The sequence below is a fragment of the Dromaius novaehollandiae genome, chromosome Z (assembly GCF_036370855.1).
Source record: "Dromaius novaehollandiae isolate bDroNov1 chromosome Z, bDroNov1.hap1, whole genome shotgun sequence".
In the NCBI taxonomy this organism is placed as follows: Eukaryota; Metazoa; Chordata; class Aves; order Casuariiformes; family Dromaiidae; genus Dromaius; species Dromaius novaehollandiae.
Window position 1 is genome coordinate 73973682 of NC_088132.1, and position 14293 is coordinate 73987974.

Here is a 14293-nt window from a genome sequence, read left to right on the forward strand (position 1 = left end):
TGTTTGTACACAGCATACATGTGTGCACACTGCTGCTCAAAGCCTGACCAAACCAGCTACTCCAGGCAGCCCTGCCAGCGGTCCTGGCTCAGCTGTCACGCGTGCAGTGCCTTGCTTTGGGGGCTGCTCACTTTGCCATGGGAGGATTTATGACTTGATACATCTCCACATTCAACAAAGGCTGGGTTGGGACCAGTGGTTTCTACAAAGTCTACCCTGCCATAAGAGGAACCATGACTTTTCTTGACGGAGGATTGCTGTTTCTCCATGGAAGACGGAGGAGTGGCTCTGTGGTCAGCGCAAGGGCTGAGGACCAGCTGAAAGGCAGCTCACATTTGGAGGGTTATACAGACTCCAGATGACCAGCTCTTCCCTGCAGCACCTGCCATCAGCTGGCCTAGCCTCTCTGCCAAGAGCATGACCATGTAGCCTTTCCACTGGGAGCCTCAGCCACCCCAGGAAGGTGTCTACCATGCCACAGAGGGACAGGTTCTGAGCCGTCACCCCTTTCACCAGGCACTGAGCGTGTTTGCTGGAGCAGTGGTGGAAAAACTCCCCACAGCCTGAACCCACAGGACCCTGTGCATTGGTAGCGCTCGGCTCAGGAGGGGTGAGAGCAAGTGAACCTGCCCATGTGCTCTCCCTGTGGAGGCAGAGGGCAGAGCCTGCCCAGCCCTTGCCTGGGAGATGGAGCTGAGTGAGTGGCAGTGCCCCATGCCATGGAGAAGATGCTGTAGGAAAATGGCATCTTGCCATGGTGCAAGACCCACTGGGCTCCCTCTCAGCCTGCTTACTCCCATTTCACGCCAGCACATTTTTCAGTGGACAGCCTGCCCTCCCTAAAAATGACCGAGCAGCTCTGCAGGTGTGCTAGCAGCGGAAGGGTTAATTCCTTGCGCTCACGCCCCACTCGGAGATGGCTTTCCTTCCCAGGTCAGAGCGCCTGGGGTGTGAGGGGGGCAAACTTCTCGCTGCTGAAGGCCGTGTCTCAAAGCATAGTCAGCTCCAGAGTCCATGTGCGAGGAGGGGACTCCCGGGCAGCCTGCCTCCCGGCCCTTCCCAGCATGTTTCACTCAGCCTGCTCTTCCCATCAGTTCTGCTGCTTGCCGGGGATGCAGAGGCAGCCAGCGGGGAGGCTGCCCGGCTCGTGTGCTGTTGGCTTCCAGCAATTCTTTCCCAGTCCCTGAAGGCCACTTTGCTATAGGACGTCTCTATACCGTGTGCCTGGCAGGCAGCCCACTCCTCTTCCCAGCCACTGGGGCTTTCCAGGCTGGGCTTTGCAAAGTACCTCGTACTTCTGGCTCCTGGGAATCAGGGGCCTCTGCAGGAAGGAATTTGCTGGTCAGAGAGTTGAATGGAGCTGAGCGACCCTGTTCCTGTTAACAGTGATTTTAACTTGGACGCAGCATCCAGAAGGATTTGGAAATTCCCAGCTCCCCTAGTAGGCTCCCCTTAATGCTCTCAGCCCCGTGCATGCACCCTAGGAGCCTCTGCTCCAAAGCAGGGACCACTCATCCTGAGCTGCCCAAGGAGCAGACCCCATAGTCTGGTTAGCAACGGGCACATGCACATCAGACCTGGGGGCTTTCACAGGGCTGAAGGGGAGCCCAAGGCTGGGCTAGCAGAGGGTTGAGAGTACGGAACAGAAGGGTCTGATGGCATTAAGAGATGGGATGCCAGGAAACTGGGACACTGGTAGTCAGGAAAGTAATTTCTAGGGCAAACTCCCGGCTCTGGTGTGGGGTGTGAAGCTGGGAACGTTTAGGATGGAGGCCTGAGCGAGTCCCTACCAGTTCCCTTGCTGGTTTCACTGCCTGGGAAAGTCTCACAAGCAAGGCTGGTTTGGTGACCTTTGCTGTGGTCCCAATGATTTTGCATACACGGTGTATGGGGACACCATAGTCTCTGTCTATGACACCCTTCCTGAAACCTGGAGGCCCCTCCACCACAAGGATGCACTAAGGGCTGGAGCTGGTCTGCCGGAGCATGGGGGGTAGGTGGTGGCACCATTGCACGCAACTCTGTTGGCGCATGGAGCTGTGCATGGCTGTCTGACACAGGTCCTGGGGCCAGAGTTTCCCTGTGGACACAGCAGAGGGGTGCCCTGACTGGCTGCATCCCGTTCCTGTGCTCCAGGGCTGTGCTCACCTTCACCTGCACGCCCAAGCTCTGGGCAAAGGCTGGCACGTGCAGGAGCCCAAGCTGGTGAGAAATGGGTTGATGTGAGTGTGTGCAAGAAATTGTGTCTCAGCAGGGCAGAACTGCTGGAGGCTGCCAGCATTAGAGACCTCTAAAAAGACCTGCCTCCTCCCCTCCTGCCCCAGCAGCTCCTCTCTATCCTGAAAGTTAGGTCTGCCTTGTGACCTCCCCCTGCAAATAGGGATGCGCACTCCCTTCTTATTGCCTGAAGCTCCCTGCTCCCTCCCTGGGCCAAGTGCCCTCCTGGCCCCTCTCCAAACCACCTGCCCTGATGTTTTAGCTGAGATCAGACCCCTTTGTCCCCTGCCTACCTCTCCTAACTCCCACGTGCCCTCTTGCTGCCCCTGCCAGGCTACGGAGTGCCTGGGCTGAGAGTCTGCTCAGCCAGCCTGTTTCACTGGGACACAAATTGTGGTGGCTGGAGGAGTGCCAAAGACAGACGCCTGCAAAGGTGACACGTGCTCTAACCCTCCTCAGCAGCTCGGACCGTATTTGGGGCTGGCCTCCAGCCAGAGGATGCTGCTTTGGTGTCTTCAAAATATGCAGAAAGACAGGGACTTTCCAGGCGCCTGCTGCTGTGGCCAGGGCTGGGACAGCAAGGAGGGCTGCTGGGCTTTATGCTGGGGTGGCAGTTGCTTGGAGCGTTCCCAGGCTCCTTCAGGACCAGGCTGGACTGGCCCTTGACCCTCTGGCTGATAGGGCATCTCTGCTGGCTTCTCATTCTGCCCAACCAGGCCAGCAAACCCAGTGCTTTGGCTGATGCTGCTTCCCGAATATCCTCAGGCTACCAGGCAGCATCCTGACAGCAGTCCCCAGGCATGCAGATGATCGGTCCATGCTGGGGGCAGCTTGTGGTGCGTCTCCCCTCCCACCACAGCACAGACTCAGCCCTGGCAGGATGCAGCCTCCAGGAGGGCTTTGGCCAGGGTAGACACCCTGGGCTAGGGCTCAGGGAGTAGTGATGCCCCCAGCTTGCCCAGCACATGGGCCTGCAGGTGGGACAGGAGAGGCTATGGGTGATCCTGGAGGGGGCAAACATGCCAAGGCAGTGGGGGCTCCCCCCAGGCACTTCAGTTCTTCCATGAGGAAGCCAGCAAACCCCAGCAACTTGCTGGGCCCCGTGCCCAAGGGTGGGATGTGGGGCTATTGGTGGTGAGCCCCCTGTAGCTCCAGCTTTGCCTCCTCCCTACCAAGAGGGGGGAGAGCCTGGGCATCCTATCGCTTCTCTGCTTTTTAAAACAACCGAGACTTTGTTCTCCCCCTGGGTTACTCATTGCCCTTGCTGACTGTTTATGAGGGTCCTTATCAGGAACCGGTAGAAAGTCCTGGTGTTGCACCAGCAGCTTCCTAGTGCTATTTTTGTGTCCCCCCTGGGATCATCCTCGGATAGCACAGCCAGCTAGCTCCCCTTCACCGTACTGGGCCTCCCGTGCCCTTGAGCTCCCTGGGCCATGCTGGGAGGGCAAGGGGGGTAATCGAGCCCTCGCCTGCCCACCCTGTGGCACAGGCCAGTGGGGCCAGCAGTCTCTGGGCAGCAGTGGGGCTGTGCAGCTGGGGGAAGGGACATTGAAGGGATCTCCTTGCTGTTAGCAGCGGCCTGATGGAGTTGGAAAGAAGATGAGGTTCCTCACTTTGGAAGTGCCCAGCAAGAGGACAAAAGACAACAGCACAAGGAATTAGTTAACCCCAATACAATTAAATACTGTGAAAAATGTTTTCAACATCAGAACATTTCAAACGGGTTGCCCAGAGAGGTTGTTGAAACTTATCCTCGGTGCCTTCCAACCTGTACCAGTCCGTGACCCAATGATTCTGTGAAAATGAGGAGGTGTCTGGCCCAGCCACTGCTTGGAGCACAACCTGAGTTACACCAGGTTGCTCAGGTCTTGGCCTGGCCAAGGGTTGACTATCTCCAAGGATGGCATTGTGGCATCCTTCCTGCCAGTTGCCTTGGCCTCCTTCTCTGCAGGTGGCCTCTGTCACCACAAGGGCACACTGTGGGCTCCTGTTCAGCTCCTTCTGGACCCCAGATCCATCCTGCACAGCCACTTTCTAGCCAGTTGGCCCCTGCCTGTCCTGTCATATGGTGTCACTCCATCCCAGGCACAGGACTTTGCAGTTTGTCTGCGTTGAACCTTAGGAGGTGTCTGTCAGCCCCTTTCTCCAGCTGGTCCAGGTGCCTGCATATCCACAGCTCCTGACAATTTAATATCATTGCAGACACCTGGCTTTTTTCTAACACTTGCAGAGCTGGGAGTAGGCTATGCCTTCTTCTGCAGCCCCAACTGCAGCCTGGCCCCTGCACAGCTCCTATGTGTGTGTCCAGGTGTTTTGGGAGGCTCCTGAGGCAGCAGAACATGGATGTGGGTTAGGGGACCGGGACTGAGGTTGCTCCCAGCTGCTTCTCACTCCTCTGTGGTGGCAATGACCTGGCTCGGGAATGGCTGGGGAGCTGGCAGCTGCTGAGCAGCATGTTGGGGGGGGGGCGGGGGGGGGAAGCAGAGCAGGCTGACTTTTTGGTTTCATGGATGGCTTGGCTGCCTGCCAGGGTCTGTGCTTGGGGAGCAAACAGGTAAGCAGCAAAACTCAACCTGACAAGAGCAGGTAGCAGCAGGTTGTGGGACTGGGTAGGAAATGAGAGCCCACAAACTCGAGATATGCCGGGGGCCGTGTCTCCAGCATGCCCCCCGCCTGGTGCAGTGATGGGCAGCTGGGAACAAGACAGGACACATCTGTAAAGGGGGGCTTGCTGCTTACAGGAATCCTCCCCTCTCCCTCTCCTCCACCACCCAGCCCCCTGCCCGACTGGCGGGCTGCGTGCCAGGGTGGCCGAAAATGAAAGCAAAGCATCCAGGGATAAATAGGAGTGTCTGAGGCACAAGGCAGCAGTGTGCGTCCTGCTCCCAAGCCTTGCAGAGCTCAGCACCCGACGTGCCGGACGTCTGTGATGGCTCTCCGCCTTCTCCTGCCGCTGCTCCTGCTGGCTGCTGCCCTCCTCATCTACCCAGCTCGAGGTGAGAGGCTGCAAATCCCCGGTGTCCAAACCTGGTGGGGGGGGGGGGGGATGGTGCAGGGGTTGGGGTGCTCTAAGGTGTCTGTGCAGGGTATTGAGCCCCTGAGTGCAGGCTGCTGTCTGGAGGGCATGTGTGTGTGAGCGGATTGCAGGGCACGGGAGGGTTTGTGGTGGGTTCGTGCGTGCGTATGGCTGGGGTGTGTGTGTAGCGATAGCAACGTGTTCCTCTGCGCGTATACGTCTGCATGGCTGGGGTGCACGGTGCACATAGTGTTTGTAGCACCTTCCTATGTAGATGTATATGTGCACATGTGGCTGGCTGGCAGCATTTCCTTGTAGTGCTTGCACTGCATTCATGTGTAGGGGGGTGCGTGTGCACGTGGCTGGAGTCGGCATGTTGTGTTTGCAGCGCATCCATGGGTAGGGATGAGTGTGCATGGCTGGTTTGTGGTACGCAGGTAGTACTTGCCATGCATTCCCACGTGATGTGAGTGCATGTGTGTGCACATGCTGGATGAGCTCTTCCCCTGAGGACTGCCCTGCTTAAATCAGGCCAGGGAGAAGCAGCAGTTGTAGCTGGCAGGGCAGTGGTGGCAGTGGGTGGCAGGGGCAGTGGCAGAAGAATGATTTTCAGCCCCTTTGCAAGGAGCCCATCTCTGCCTCAGTTTCCCTACCAGCAGAGCAGAGATCAAATTGGTGTCACATCTCCCTGGGGCAGGATCCAGCCTGCAACAGGGAGTGGGGGCTGAGAGCTCCCATCTACATGTGGCTGTCCCAGCACCTCTCCAGCCACTCTGGGGCTGATGGCACCAACTTGCTTCCCTGAATGGCAGGACCCTGAGCCCGTGGACGCTCGCGCCCCCCCCCCCCACCAAGGGGGTCGCTCCTGATAGGGGCTTTCTGCAAGTCCTGCTGTGGTTCCCTCACCCGGCACTGACCATGCTGTGGTCCTGGAGAGTTGCCCCAGGTCAGGTCCAAAATCCCACGTGTCTCCCCTGGTCCCCCAGGCATTAGCAGCCAAGCCTCCGACTGCTGCCTGAAGAACAGCCAGAGGAACATCCCAGCCGGCTGGGTGAAGTCCTACAGCCTGCAGGGACCTGAGACGGGCTGCCTGCTGCGTGCTGTTGTGTGAGTACACTGGCTGGGGAGGAGCCATCTGGAGCAGTTGGGTCCTCCCGACTCATCCACCTTGTAGCCTCCCGTCTGCTTCCTTAGCGGCCCTGCAGCAAACCTTTCTGCCTCGACACCCAGGTTCACCACCAGGAAGAATAAAAAGCTCTGCGCCTCTCCGACTGACCCCGCTGTCCAGAAGCTGATCCAGAAGCTGGAGAAGAAGAAAGGGTCATCTGGGGCCCCACGGAGAAAAGCCCCGCGGCAGAAGAGGCAGCGCACCTAGGCTAGCCCTGAAGAGGTAGGTGGGATGAGCGGGGGGTGCCAGGTGGTGGCATGAGGATGCTGGCCCATGTCCTGGCTCGTGCCCTGTGGTTTCTCACAGGGTGGAAGGAAGGATCTGGCTGGCTGGAAAGGCACTGGCTTCCTGGGCTGAGCTGGGAAAGGGTGATGGAGCCACAGCTGGAGAGCAGAGGCAATTAGGGCATGGGTCCCTCCAAAGCGGTGGTTGCCTTTGGACAGTTTCCTCCCAGAGCTGCTGGGCATGGCAATGCTTCAAGCAAGGGCACGGCGGGGCTAACCGCGCTCCCTGCCTTGCCTCTCCCTAGGATGGACGCCTTCCCCACTGACGACTGCCTGGACACGGACATCTGGAGAGCGCCAGCCCCGGCCGGGGCGAGGGTGGGCTGGCAGAGGGGGCTGCCCTTCGCACCGCAGCCCCCTCGGTGCTGCTGTTCCTGCTGCAGAGTTGCCCCAGCGCTGGCCGGCCGAGCGCACCGGGCTGTGCCATTGGGGCTTTCTGCGATGGCGGCTCCCGCGCTCCCCGCGGGGTGTGAGAGCCGGCCCTCGGGACGTCCCCGACCTGCACGGCCCCGGGGAGCTGATCCCCGCGCTGGGGAGGGCTGCCTTGGGGACCGTGTCAGCTCCAGAGGCGCCCAACAGGATGGCAGCTTTTCCTCTGACTGTTTGGGGGGGTTATACATTTGTATTTATATTTAAAGACTGTGCTTTCATTCAGTCTTCCTGAAGGGCTCTACTTTTGGCTCCTCATACTTTTTAGAGTATCCTTTATATCATAGGCTAGCTTTTCTGGAAGATTACTCCTATTTTTCTACCGAATAAATCGTGGCTGCATTTCATTTCGCTCTAGCCTGTTTGCTCCTTTCTGGCTTGCTGGGCTGTGGGGCGCTGGGCAGGGTCCGTGTCCCTGGGCCTCCTCACAGAGCAGTCAGCAGTGATGAGAAGAAGTTTGGGGACAGTGGGGTGGTGGTATGGCTGAATTTCTGGGCTGCTCTGGGGTTTCCCTTCAGCTTTTACAGCATGCTGTTGCAGTGTAGTTTGGAGGAAGATAGTCAGGATTTGTCCACATACCCTTTTCATTTTTTTAAAAGCTGGTTTTTTTTTGTTTTTTTTTTGTTTTTTTGTTTTTTTGGTTTTTTTTTAAAGTATGAAATTGTAGTTAAAGCAAAACAAGCGTTCAGTTTGGTGGAATTTTACCCCCTTACTCCCCCTTGTTTTTGCTGTGGTCAGATGTTCATTCTTAAGTTCTACCTTCAGGGGAAAAAAAAACACTTTCATGCTTTTAGGCCAAATCCAAAAAGCCTGTATGTGAAAACTATGTGTGCAAAGCAGTGCAGGTGAGGAGACAGAACAGTTTGCAAAATCCATTGTGAACAGACCTCAGTTGTTTTGAGAGTGGTCCTATCCCAGATCTTTAGTAAAATGAGAAGTCACTAACCCAGGGATGCCTTGAAGTGAGACTGCAGGGAGTGAGGGCATGGATCCAGGGAAAAGGGCTGATGGGGTCATGGCACCTACCTGCATTTGCAAAAACCCCTCCAGCACACTGAGAAGGAGCCATTTGAAGTGCCCTAATGCAGCTGCAGTGCTATTTGCTTGCAGAGGCTTCAGACATGGACTTTGGTCAATTAAGGTCTATTAAGTTGTATAATTGCAATAATAGGATTTGCAGGGCTTAACAATATCAGCAAAGGCTGTGCGCTGGCTGGTGAAAGCTTGTAGCTGAGCGTGTCTATCAAGCATGTTTATCTGGCTTGATTGCTTTATTAGGCGGGTGTTTAGGTGTTCTTTAAAGACTGTATAAAGAAACTGTGAAGTCTGAGATACTGGCCCTGAGGAAAGGACAAGTGCTGAGCTTGCTCCATGCTGCACTCTGCTCCACGTGGAAGCACGCGTCCACCTGCCGGGCCAGTTTTGAGACAAGATGCAAGGCAATAAAAACATATCCTTAACCAACCGTGCTGTTTCTCGCTGTCGTGATGTGCCTCTGCGGGGTGGGAAGGGTGGCCCGGAGGGCAGGGGAAGGGGCCTTACCAGTGCAGCAGAGCGGAGCGGCGGGTGCCCTCACTTGCAGCTCCTGCCTCTGTCCTCGTTGCTGTGCTGCCCAGGCAGATGAAGCCATCCTGTTTGCTCTGACTGTCCCACACGAGATGAGCACAAGGGGTCCTGAGATCCTAGTAAACACTCTGATAAAAATTGTTTCTTTACGCAGCATCTTTCGCATGTGGCCGAGTCTCTCTCCCCAGTGCTGAGCTGCCCTGAACAAGTGCCACTTGCTCAAAGCAGCGCTTGGGCTCAGCCCTCCCAGCTGCTCCGGGAAGGCAGCATTAAAGCAAATTATTAATGAGGCTGTGCTCTGGCCTAGGCTGTGTTGGGAGCCTGGGAACTGCTCTCCATATGCTGGGAGTCAGCTAGGGCTGCCGTGGGAGGGCTGGAGGCAGCCTGCCCCTGGGTTTGCTAAGGGCGAGCCGCATCCAGGCGCTGCGAGGCTGATTCTTTCTTGTGCAGGATAAGCTGTTGTGCTAGTCTCAGCGTCAGGGGATTGTGAAATGATTGCAAAACTCCCCCAGAAATGAGGCCTATCCAAATATGTCTGCAGCCACAAACAGCAAAGTGGGAACAGACGGCAGAAGAGAGCCAGCACGTGAAAGACAGCCTGGTTTCTCCATGGCTGCAAATGTAAATGCTGCATGGAGCTTTTTCTCCCCTTCAAAACCTAGGTGGGCCTGGGGCTAGGATAAGTTAAAAATGTGGCCATGGATGTGCCCTGTAAGGCAATTTATCCTGAAAGTAGGCTTTCTGCTTTGATGCTTGTCACATGCATGACACAAATACTTGCCAGGACCGCACAGCTGAGCACAGACACAAACGCACAACTGAAGCCCCACACATGGACATTTGCACACAGCTTCCAGCTTTATTTCTGAACATTGCTTTTACAGAAAATAACGTGTAAGAGGTTGGTGACCAGTGGTGCTGCTGTGGCACATGGCGTGGGCATGGCACTGGGGAAACATTTCCAAGGAGATCCCCTGCAGCAGGCTTAAGGGAGAAGTGATGGGCTGTGGTTGGCTTCCTGGAGCCGAACTGTCCCAGCAACATGCCTGGGGGTCCTGACAAACCCTGGTGCCCTTTACCCCCACTGGAAACCTCATCCAGGACAAAGCAATCCTGCTAGGGTCAGACTCGGTGAGGAAGCACCAAACCGCAGCTGCAAATGCACAGTGAAAGGCAGAGGGGACAGATCCCCTCCAGGAAGGAGTCTCAGGCATGGGCACTGCCTGACTCTCGAGGAGGTGAACCCACAGACTTCAGGTGAGCAAAACAGGGCAAAGAAGGTGCTCTAAGAAAGCAGTGAAGCAGCAGAGGAGGATGGACATGGCTGCACCTCAGGGCAGGGCAAAACATCCGCAGAGACTGGTGCTTTGCCCCGTGTGCGAAGTCAGGGCAGCACTGATATGGCCTGTGCCACAGCAGTGAGCGTGCAGGGCTGTACAAGCCCAGAAACCATTTTCCTGGGGAGGAAAGAAAAATTGCAATTGTGTCAAGCAGAGTGAAAAGTTAGGCCGGCTTGGCCACCCTAGAGCAGAAAGGATTAAATGACAGGCAGAAGATATCCAGGCGAGATGAACCACAGCCTGCAGCTGAAAGAAGGAAAATCTTGAACCTGGGCCAAAAGATCAGCTCAGTAGATATCCAGTGCAGACGACGCTCCAGGCTTGCCCTGGCATGGAGCGAGCCGTGCTGAAATGCTGGGCTGGGTTCCAGGTGGGTGCACCTGGAGATACACGCAGCGGGTCAGTCCCTCTGTGCCATGCATTTCCCGGAAAGTGGGAGTGTCATGGTCCAACATCCCCGGCTGATGCAGAGTGGTGCTTCCTGGGCTGTGAGGGGCTGTGAACATGCATGTGAGGGGCATGTGAGCTTTGACTGCAGCTTCAAGGTGGTTTTTGGTGCTCTTTCTGTGCCAGTTCTGCGATAGTCCAATGAGGGCTGGATGCACAACAGCTCTCCCCTGTTCTCTCCCCAGATGGCTATTTTCATGTAATCTGCAGAACAATAATTGCCTCTGGAGCCCTGTTCCTCTCTCACATGGGCTTGGGAGAGGGCTGTGGGTTTGAGTTATTGAGTGTGACATCTGGATGCTGGGAGACACTGCCTCTCCTGGCCTTGGGAGCAGAGAGGAGGTGGGCAAGCGCCTGGCAGATGGTAGGGACTCCCACCCTTCCTGCCCCAGGGTCTTTCCCATTGTGTACTAGAGATCCCCTGGCCTGGAGCCTCCTCACAACCCTTTCTTGACCTCTATGTAGGTCCCAAGTTTCCTCCCTTCCTCACCCTCTGTCCTGCTGGCTGGAGCCCCTCAGCAAACCCATTCCTGCCAGCTTTGGCATGTTCTCCCCCCGCTGGTCCTCCTTCCACCTGCTCAGAGCTCCCAGGCCCTTCTGCTTCCCTCCTGTCCCAGTGAGGATTGCAGACCTTCTCCAGGGCTATATCTCTCCGAGAGGCAGTGAAAGAGCCCCTATCCAGCTCCGAGGACGTCTTGCAGCAAGGCCAACATGAGCCATGTCCCAAAGTCCCAGGACTTTCATTCAGTCCTTCGGTGCTTTAGATCTGTCCACAAGACAGTCTAGGGTGCAACCATACCTGGCATCCATCATACCAAACCACATGGGAGATGACAAGGAAATAACTGAAAGGCTGGTTTTGCACAGATACGAGAGCTGCTCCCCAGCCATCCCCTCCTGAAACCCCGCAGAGAGGTTGCAGCAAGGCAGACAGGCGGTGCGATGGCAGGGAGCCAGGGCTGGGGGCATTGCTGGCCGCAGTGACTGAAAGACGCCACGCTGAACAGGCACATCCCACAGCAGCACTCCTCCGTGGGCAGGCAGCCAGTCTGCTCCAGGATGGGAAATCCTGCAAGGGGCACGAACATGTTTGCAAGACTGATGCTTGCTGCCTTCTGCGTTTGATGTGCTACACCCAAGTTGTGTCTGGCAGGGAAAGGGCCAGCACCTGTGCAGCTCCCTTCTTTGTCCCTGGCCCTCCTCAGATGAGATGAAGGTGCCCACACTGAGCTTTGAGATGCTCCAGGGGATCTCTCCTGGCTTTCACCATCGTGGTGCCATCACAACAGCAGTGCTGCAAGGGCTCTCCGAGGATATCTACAGGAAGCACAGGCAAAGCCTGGCCAGCCACCCCTGAATGCCCAGGGCATGGGGAGCAACTAGTGCCACACTTGTGCCCAGAGCCCCAGCTTTACTGTAGCAGGGGAGGAGGAAGACAGAGAAGGAAGAGATACATGAAAGGTTGAAGGCCACTGACAAGGATGGAGCCCTAAATGGAGATGAGACCCCCCCTCCTATCATCACCAGCAAGAGTTACATGTGTCTCCAGATTCCCCAAGGGCTGCCATGAGACTCTGCAGGATACTACAAAAATACCTCTTGCCAAGGGATCTGTACATTGCAGGGACCAAGGGAGATGGATGCTCCCCTGGGCAGGTTGAGCAGGACACAGCTCAAAGGCCTTGGCTCTGCTGCCCTTCGGGGACCTCAGTGTTAATGACACTGAAGGCAACAAATGTCAAGGACAGAAGGGTGCTTGTGGAGCAGGAATTGGGGCCTTTAGCATACCTTCTAACCAGATCTCCAGGACCATCTTTGCTTCCTCTGGGCAAAGGCATAGCTGGCTCATTTCCTTCTCTAAAAACCCCATTTAAACCAGATCAGACAGATTCCCCTTGGCTAGGGGAGACCCAGCAAGACAGCAGGGCCCTGAGCCCCATGGCTGGCTGTGGCCCCAGTCCCCAAGCAGCACTGGGGACTGTGTGGGAGGCTCTCCCATGCCATGCTGCCACACAGGATACGAAGGAAATCAAAGCAGCTGTGATGGCCCAGTATTTCCCAATAAGGTAAACACAGCCAGGCCAGATCCTGCACCAGGGACTGGCTGTGCCTGGAATTTGCTGGAATTCCCCCTTTTCTTTCCCAGCTCCCTTGCTCAGATGTGGAAAGGAGACCACTGCAAGACCACTGCAAGCTCCAGGGCTCTGGGAAGGTGCTCGGGGGATGCAGGCCATGTGGCTGGTCCTCCTCGAGGAGAGCCTGGGGACAGAGATGCTCACACAGTCCATTTGCATTTCAATGAGTTGCATTTCCCACGGGGATCCCACCTGCCTCGCTGTTTCCACTTTCATTAGCAAACGCTGCAGGGGAGGATGCGCAGGGATGTGTCTGCCTGCCGTGCAGCTCCACGGGGCTGGAGCTCCTGTGCTCCGGACAAGGCTTTAGTGGGCCAGTGCACACAATGCTCTCCCCCATTCCCAAATAAAGTCAGATTCCCTGTCCATTCCCTACCAGTGTGTTCTCAAGAGCCTGAATCCTCAAATTTCCCCTCTTCCCTGTCTGCTCCCTCTCTTCTGGCCTGTGCACACTGCACTGCTTCCCCGCAGCTCCTGGCTCAGCTCTACGAGGGGGATGGGGACAGCTCCGTACATACCACAGCAATGGACTTCAGAGATGACCACTCACTTCTTAGAAACCCTGCTGACCCCAGTGAAGGGGGGAAACCCACCACATCCCCCTTTCACAACGCCAGCGGAAAGCCCCTTTCCTCACCCTCCGGTGCCTTTGCTGGGGAGCGGGCTGTGCTTTCACCCACTTGGCATGCAGACAGCTCCTGGCAGGAGGCTGAGCCTCTCTTCCTCGAGCATATGTCAGCAGGGATTGCAGGTGGCTCAGGAGCAGAAGTCACCAACACCTGGCTCAGGTCACTGGCAGCTGGAGACAGTTAAGGGGTTAACCCCCAGCAGGATGTATTCCCAACATTGGACATGTGTGGCTACCCCGCAGCCAGGCAAGACCAGGAGCACCCTGTGCCAGGGAACTGGCTGGATCAGAGCCACTTGCCATGGAGGACCTGGACCCCAGCAGTATCTGGAGGTGGCTCACATGAAGGGACCCACAGCATCCCCACCAGCTCTCAGGCATGCCCCAGCAGCAGCAAAACACACTGAACATGCAAGGGGCCAAGGGTTCACTGTCAGCTTCCCCCACACCACTGCCTGTGTGACGCCGCTCTGGCAGACCCCCTCTTTGGGAAGAACAGACTCTGGGTTGAGAGGTTGTTCCTGGTGGTCAGCAGCCAGGAGCTGTGGTCATCCCTGCTGTGGGGTCTCCTTGGCACAGCCCTGGGAAGATCAATGGAAACCAGGTGCCAGAGTCAGCCTGCATCCCCAGAACTCCCAAGGAGGCTGGGGCCGATGACTGACACTAATCCTCTGCTGCCTAAATCCCCTCTCTGTCAGCCAAGATTTCCCTCTCATAAAGATGGTTTGTGAGTGATAAAAGGAGGCAGGTGCTGACTGAAGTTAATCTACTACATCCTGTTTTTAAGGTTTGTCCTGCCCACCAGCTCCTTCCTAACTCATTTGGCATGGGGTTGGCCTGCTGGGGCATGGGAAGCAGCTGGACATGGGGCTTTGGTGCCTCTCTCCCACGGTGGGAGCCTGTGCTGGTGCAGGGATGGGGACACCTCAGCTGATGGCACAGCTGGAGCCTCCTCTTGCTTCTTACTGTGGATCAGCGAAGGGGCAGAGCTTGCTATCTGTGGGACTTGTACATCCAGGAAGAGCCCAGGGAGCCACTGACCTCCTCCAGTCCCAACCTTGTG

The 14293-nt window shown here is 56.5% G+C and overlaps 1 protein-coding gene across 1 annotated transcript; it reads left to right on the forward strand.

Moving 5' to 3' along the window:
• The first annotated feature begins 5072 nt into the window (after positions 1-5072).
• LOC135324867 (C-C motif chemokine 21-like) lies at positions 5073-8579 on the forward strand. The gene is made up of 4 exons (XM_064501874.1): positions 5073-5213; positions 6220-6340; positions 6464-6623; positions 6931-8579. Exons 1-3 carry the CDS (start codon positions 5147-5149, stop codon positions 6606-6608), a joined length of 333 nt encoding a protein of 110 aa, XP_064357944.1. The 5' UTR covers positions 5073-5146; the 3' UTR covers positions 6609-6623; positions 6931-8579.
• The last annotated feature ends 5714 nt before the right edge of the window (positions 8580-14293 follow it).